At 32.1% G+C, this 7,574-nt stretch overlaps 2 protein-coding genes across 2 annotated transcripts; both read left to right on the top strand.

The window, feature by feature from the left end:
* Nucleotides 1-449: 449 nt before the first annotated feature.
* LOC112764751 (transmembrane emp24 domain-containing protein p24delta3) lies at nt 450-2,519 on the top strand. The gene is made up of 4 exons (XM_025810520.3): nt 450-979; nt 1,058-1,267; nt 1,452-1,528; nt 2,047-2,519. The coding sequence occupies exons 1-4, from the start codon at nt 785-787 to the stop codon at nt 2,189-2,191; spliced, it is 627 nt and encodes a 208-aa protein (XP_025666305.1). The 5' UTR covers nt 450-784; the 3' UTR covers nt 2,192-2,519.
* A 147-nt stretch (nt 2,520-2,666) lies between these two features.
* LOC112764752 (uncharacterized) lies at nt 2,667-5,159 on the top strand. Its single transcript, XM_025810521.3, has 3 exons — nt 2,667-3,270; nt 3,358-3,447; nt 4,957-5,159. Exons 1-3 carry the CDS (start codon nt 3,007-3,009, stop codon nt 5,032-5,034), a joined length of 432 nt encoding a protein of 143 aa, XP_025666306.1. The 5' UTR covers nt 2,667-3,006; the 3' UTR covers nt 5,035-5,159.
* The last annotated feature ends 2,415 nt before the right edge of the window (nt 5,160-7,574 follow it).

Raw genomic sequence — 7,574 nt, 5'->3', positions numbered from 1 at the left:
GTTTATAATTAATATAACATAATATTGGAATTAATTTAAAACATATATACTTTTTTTAGTTTCCTTAGGATACACATGAATTGAGTGAGATCAGATTTGTCTTGACCCGAATCCGACCCTAAATAATAATTGGGTCTATTTTTATGACTCGAACTCGACTCTAAACCTTATAAAATCACACCAAATTAATTCTTAAAATGTTCGAGTTTGGACCGGACCAGACCAGAACATATACACGCCTAAGGAACATCATGGAAGTGTAGATGCAGATCACTCTTTCAAAATTTTTTGTCAGAGATTATTGGAATTTTTGGACAAAATAACAGGCCTCTGAATATAGTAGAAGCCCAAATACATTATAGGCTTGTCCATAAAAAAAGTAAAATATCCAAGGAACATAAGAATAAAAAACCCCTTAAATGGTACAAAAAAACCACTAAATGTGTGATGTTTAAAATTAAGAGTTATCCAATCATTTAACAAAAAAAAAAAAAAAGAAGAAAACAAATAAAGTTGGATTGGTATCAGGAGTTTAAATCACACTTTGACTCCTTAATCAACAATAAATTTTTAAATAGAGTTATGATCCGTTGGATTAGTATTTTAACTTGCCAAATTGGAGATACCGTGGGAGAAAAAAAAAAAAAAAAAAACCAAAAACCATTAACGAATGGAAGAAAGAAGAAAGTAGAGGAGGCCATGTCCCAGAGAGGCGAATTAGTCAGCTTAGTTTCTAATTGACAAACACATAGATCTGAAGGAACAGTGAAAGTTAATTAATCAGATGAAGCTAAGATCTCCAATTACTCTCCTCTTCCTCTTCTTCATCGCTGAATCTCATGCCATCTGGCTAACCATCCCTACTTCCGGAACCAAGTGTGTCTCCGAAGATATCCAGTCCAACGTCGTCGTTTTAGCCGATTACTATGTTGTCGCTGATGAAGTTGACCATCACCAGATCCACACCGTCTCTCTCAAGGTACCTCTTCTCTTCTTTGACTTCAATTATGCCTCGCTCTTTCAATTTGTAACGAATCTTGCTTTTTGTTTTGTTTAGGTAACATCTCCTTATGGAAACAACCTTCACCAGAAAGAAAATGTTACCCATGGCCAGTTTGCATTTACAAGCGCCGAGAGTGGGACCTACTTGGCCTGCTTCTGGCTGCAAAACAACCATCAACAACCAACTGTAACTGTTAGCCTTGACTGGAGAACTGGCATTTCTGCCAAGGACTGGGAAACCGTTGCCAAAAAAGAAAAGATTCAGGTAATCCATACATTCATTTTTTTATTTTTTTTTATCAAAGATAGGAGACTGAACCCGCAACCTCTTAATTGAATATGGGGAGACTATGCCATTTGAGCTATAACTCATTCACTAATCCATACATTCCTTTATTCCTTTCAATATGAAATGTTTAATGTTCCTTTTTGACATTGCCATATACAAGGGTGTTGAACTTGAGCTAAGGAAACTTGAAGCAGCTGTGGAAGCCATCCGCGAAAATCTGATTTATTTGAAGAACAGGTAAATCTCGTGTTCGTTTCGGTATTTGGTTGATGGTGACTACTTCAATGATGATGTCTTCGTGTGAAGATGATATTGTGTACAGTTAGATGGTTTGATATGTTTGACTAAATATGTTTGACTGAACCATCTAACAGTTTACAACATCATCTTCATGTGAAGACGTCCTTGATGATGCTAATATCTGTTGTCAGGGTCTTATGGAGAAGTTAGTTAGGTTGTTTAATTTTAACTAATGGTGATGAGCAAAAAGGGAAATTAATCACGATTCATTCATTGGGATCAAGATCCTCTAAAGGGAGGAAGTTGGTAAGATAGTGAAGTGAGGAGTTAATCGCTCTTAAATTAAGATATTGAGGTACACATTTTTCATGGAAGTTATAAAGTCAATGCTGATTAACTCTTCACTTTATCACTTTAGAGGATCCAAATTCCATTCATTGAGCTTGGTTAATGGTTAGTTAATTCATTGCCATTTTGATTGGAACATCTTTTGTCTTGGACATTGCTCGTTGCAGGGAAGCTGATATGAGGGAGGTTAGCGAATCGACGAATGCTAAAGTGGCTTGGTTCAGTATCATGTCTCTTGGTCTCTGCATTATTGTTGCAGCCTTGCAGCTGTGGTATCTGAAGCGATATTTTAGGAAGAAGAAGCTCATATAAACATTTCTACCTTTAACACACTTGTGACACTTCACAACACCAGATTGTATAGTTTTTCCTCTTGTGGATCCTTTTCATGTACTATAATTGAAGGTTAAGTGGGTTGGTTACCCTTGAAGGGAGTTTTTGGTGGTCTTTATGCAGAAATTGAAGAGTTGTGCTTACATTGTTGGAGCTAAAAAAAAAAGGAATAATGGTGTTTGGTTTTGATAGTTGTCTAGTTGAGCAACTTTTGTATTTGTTGGATTCCTTCTTTTGTTTACTTGACTGAGAAATTTGGTTCATTCATAATTCAAAATGTTTGTGGGCAATTTCCCATGACTGGAAATTAACATGTATTATCTTAAAAAAAAAGGATAGACTAGAATTTAGGATGATGTCTTATGGTAAGAAAATAACAAGAAAGTGACAAACTACAACATTGACTTATGGATTGGATGTGCATCTTTGAAAAACTAAAAAGAAAAAAAAGGGAGGAAAGAAAGATTTATTTGTATAAGATCTTGTAACTTCTATACCGATTTTTAAAATTAAAACGGCTTTTATTTTTATGTGCTAGTTTAAATTAGTGCACTATATTATAAATAGATTTCAAAGCAATTTCAGTTGTATTAATCACTCCTACTCTACTCATCCTGAGTTGTATTAATCAGAATTTTATTGTAAATTTTTAAGAAAAATATAATTTTATATTTTAGAAATAATAAAATGACACATTTAAATTAAGTCCTAATTTATAAGTTATAACCGTGCGGTTGATTAATTAATAAAAGCACAATCCGTAGGCTAACGTTTTTATTTGTTGGCTCGGAAAAATGGCGGTTGCGAGTGTGGCGGCGGCATTCGCAGCGGTGAGACCCTCCCCAGCTTTGCTCCGAAGTGGACAAAGGCCCAGCGGGCTTTCGTTGAGGTGGGCTTTAGTATCTCGGTGCTCGTCATCATCTTCATCGGAACCTTGTGGAAGAAAATTGGTTCTATACTCAAAGCCCGGATGCTGTTTGTGTGAAGGTCTGAAAGAGAAGCTGCAAGCTGCGTTCTTGCTCTCTGGCCCTGATTCCCTTCACGATGTTCAGCTCCAGGTACCTCCTCCTCCTTCTTCTTCTTCTTCTTGTTATGATTATCTTTGTCTCATTCTGATTGTGTGTGTTTTGGGTTTTGTGAATTAGATAAGGGATATAACTACCAATCCCCAATGGGAAAGAGCTTATCAATACGAGATACCTGTCTTGGCTAAAGTACTCTCTGATGGCACCGAGGTATACTTCAATGCTCAATTCAACTATGGAGGCTCTATAATTATGTCATAATCAAAATGTTTAGGATTAGTTGGTGAAGGGTTACAACTTGGGCAATGCTTAAATTCTTTGTATTATGAATGTAGTAGAGAGAAAGGTAGCACCAAGGTGTGTAATGTAGCAAGTCTAACTTCTCCACACTTGGCAGCTTTTTTTCTTTTTGATGAAATTGGCACTGCCCTGTGTTTTTCTTGCCCTTTTCCTAGTCTAGGACCAGGAATTTTGCTGGTGATTAAGATAGCATCTGCCGATGGACGATCATCAAGGACTTGTGTTTCTGCACACAAGTGTATGACCATCTTTTCCTTATTCCATAGTTTTTGTGACCATCTTCAACAATTTTAGTTTGATGCTTGCAAAATATTAGTTTGATATTACTAGGAGACCTGGTATATGATGCTTACAAATTTTGTCATGACCTCATTCTTTTATGGGATCTGCATATGATTTGAGGCTTCTAGGCAAACCAGTAATTAGTAGTATGGGGTCAAGCCATTACACATTAGGATCACACAATTTTCACTGTTCTGCAGTATGAGTTGTACAAAATTCAACTGGGATGCTTGGTGTTGTATTTTAAGAAGAATGGTTCTACCCTTTTAATTTCTAGCCTTTCAGGGCATAGTCTCCCATAATCCTTAGGTGCTTATCATAAGATTTCTTAGGTTTCAGTTTTTTCAGTTGCATGCTACTTTGACATTTCAGCTAAATTTTGTTCCGTAGTTAAATTTGTCGTTCACTGCATATGGGGCTCTATTTCTCACAAGGACTCTTGGTAACAATTATCCGTTGTACAGGGAGATACTAGACTGTGGGCATATTGTATTAGAAAAACAATTCACAGTCAAAACAATCAAGAATAATGTTGTTGTTAATTGGACATAATACAGAACTCAATGTATGGAGTGCAAAACGTGACATTGAAATACTTAAATCCTCAATTCTCTATAAAGCTTTGATGATGTTCATTGACTTGTACTTAAGTTTCTCCTTGTAGTTAGAAAACATGTCTCCAAAACTTTACATGGCAACATCCTGGTGCAAAATACACAATATGAGTTGTCTGAGCAAGCCAGGAGTGTCATGTAGCTATGGAGTCTTCTGTTTCATTCTAGAACTTAGGCTTATGTAGCTATAGATTCAATTGTGCGAAATCACAGTTACCTTATGAAGTGAAAGAAAAAAAAAAGAGAGTAATTCCTGCTTTGTAGGTACTCCACATGTATTCATGGAAAGAAACCAGTTCTTGCGAAGTATCTCTACCTATTAGTTTGTCATAGTTTTAGGATCCAAGTTTGATTTGCTTGATTTTTTTCTTTTGAAGATACTTCCATCTTGTTTTAGCATTCCTCTCGTTATCTTGATAATCACTAGATATGATAAATGAAAATAAAATAAAAGAGACTCTAAAATTCAAATATAAAAGAGGAAAAAGGGGCTTATATCTTATAGTATTGCCATGTTTTGCAGGAAACGCTCCCGCGATTGTCTCCGCGTCTAGGAGTGGAACTTGTCCAGAAGAAGATAGCCGCTGCTATGAGAGAATGAGAGATTACCCTTGAGGTTGAGGTGTTCTCAATTAATATTAGTTTATTTATGACTTGCACTAATCTCTCAGTTAACACCAACTTATTTTTCTAAAATGACAAAAGAAATATATTTTCAGAGCTCAACTAATATTTGTGAAGTATTATACATCGATCCGAGTAAATCACATGAAAACCAACCACTTTTGATGATATGAAAAAGAATATCACACAATTATGGAAACCTTTTTTGGCGTGAGTTTGGAATGTAGGGTGAATAAAAGTCCTTATTATTGTGAAGGAAATTAAAACTAAGACAGTTTTGTGTTATTTTTTAAATTAGAAAAAAGAATTATGTAATCTTGACAAATCTAAGACAAAGTATGCTGAATTGCTGATATGTATCTTGCATGTAGCTTTTTATCCGTTATTTTCTTTGTATTTATTTTATTTATGGAATAATATCTGCATGCTTAAGTACTCGCATGCAACACGTTGGATTTTAATTTTGATTATGATTTCCATTTTCTTTTTCTTGTCAAATTTTGAGATCTAAAGAGAATAGAAGCTAGTCCACGCAAAATCCTATAATTTTATATAAAGTGTGACCTAATTTTGCTAGGACCAATGATAAAAGTTGAGCTGAAATAGCCATCACTTTCTTATTACACCATGGATTATTAGCCTTTACTTTAATATTTTGCCCGTGTTAAAATTATGAACTGATGAGTAAAATATACAAATAAAATAAAGGATGATTGTATATATGGTGAAGTTCTACACTTAAAAGTTTGTGACATAGTTCGACTAGATTTTCTGGCAAATTCAAACACTCAACTCCTCCCTATATTTATCTATCAACTTTGATCGTGCTTTTTCGCCCTACACTATGGCTCAAATGTTAAACGTGCTTCTCTCTATATCTAAATATTAATTAATTTAGTTTAATTAGTGTTCTTAAAATTGGAGCGGAATGGGGAGACATTAAGACAAAAGTGTTCTTTTGCTTGTCTTGATTAATATTTTGGCATCTTTGTAGTTTAAATTTACTTTGACACTTTACAGAACCAAAGCAATAATATTACCGTAAGAATAAGAGGAGGGATCCATTTAGCATTATTCTGTCTAGCGACGGATTTAAAAAATTTTGATAATAGGAGTAAAATATATATAACATAATAATAATTTTTATAATAAAAATATTATGTGTACATAAAAATTAACTATCAAATTATTTATTAATTTTTATATATTTGTGTGTAAATATATGTGTTATTTAATTTATTTTAATGTATATTTTATATTTTAATATGTATTTTATACAAGTGGTTATTTTTTATGTACATATAATATGATTATTGTTATAATTATATTTTGTTATTGTAAAATATGAATATATGATTAGTCTTCAAAATAACTAATTTACAAATTAAAACACTAAAATAGTAATTTAAATAATAACATATAATTTAGAATTCTATTAGGTTTTATATTTTGAAAAAATTGAATATTTTTTTAAATAATAAAATTGAAATATCTCTCTTTCTATATGTATCACTAAACAATTATTTATAAATTTACTTCTCATACAATTAGAAGCCAACTCTTACTAATATCCATAGTTGAAAAAGTTCTTTTAATTAATACAGTTACTATGGAAAAAACTAAAGCTAATTGATAATACTCTTTTGAGTCGATTTCTAAGAAAGAACACCAATCTCATTTAAATTGAGAATTAATAATTCTAGTAGACATCTAATATAAAATTCTTAAATTGACTATAAAATATCAAAAATTAAGTAAAAAATTATTGTGGGATTAAATTTAATAATTTAATAGGACACATAAATATTATTATCATATACTATTAAAAAAAAACTATCAAATTGTACCCCCACAACAATGTACATAGATCTGTCTCTGACTCTATGTAACACTAAAGTTTAATCCATTTTCCCTTTTATTTTATATTTGATAGTTTAGTTCGTTGCAAGTGATTTTCCCTGATTTATTTGTATAATATTTAAGTGTAATTTCATATCTTTTTGATGTAAATAATGTTTAGAATTTATTTTGATGTATTATTAATATGAGAAATTCTAAGCAACTAACATTTTTTCTTTATTTTTATTTTACATTTAAACTAATACTAGCAAACTCTCTTCTTTACACTAAAAGTATTGGTCTTCTAGCATTACCCTGTTCATATAAACATTTTCACCCTACCAAGTAAGTGTATAGTACCTTTTACAATGTGGTTACTGTGAGTGTAGTTGATAATTATATGTAGCACAACTCTTTTATGTTTGTATCAATAATACAGTAAAATTGATTTATATTATTTGTTGTGGTTATTATTTAATAATTTTTATCACACAAAAGTAACAAATTTGCAAATGAAATTGTTTGCTCTGTTTCTTTTTATATATCCTTGTTACATTCTGGTATGACTTTGGATTATGACATTATGTAGGTAGAATTTTAGATACAATAATCAGACAATTTGATTAAAGCATACATTAAAATAATTTAATTATTACTATGTATTGATAGTGTAAACAA

Source organism: Arachis hypogaea, chromosome 17 (genome assembly GCF_003086295.3).
Source record: "Arachis hypogaea cultivar Tifrunner chromosome 17, arahy.Tifrunner.gnm2.J5K5, whole genome shotgun sequence".
Classification (NCBI taxonomy): Eukaryota; Viridiplantae; Streptophyta; class Magnoliopsida; order Fabales; family Fabaceae; genus Arachis; species Arachis hypogaea.
Note: the sequence above shows the minus strand (reverse complement) of the source record. Positions and strands in the feature narration are given on the sequence as shown.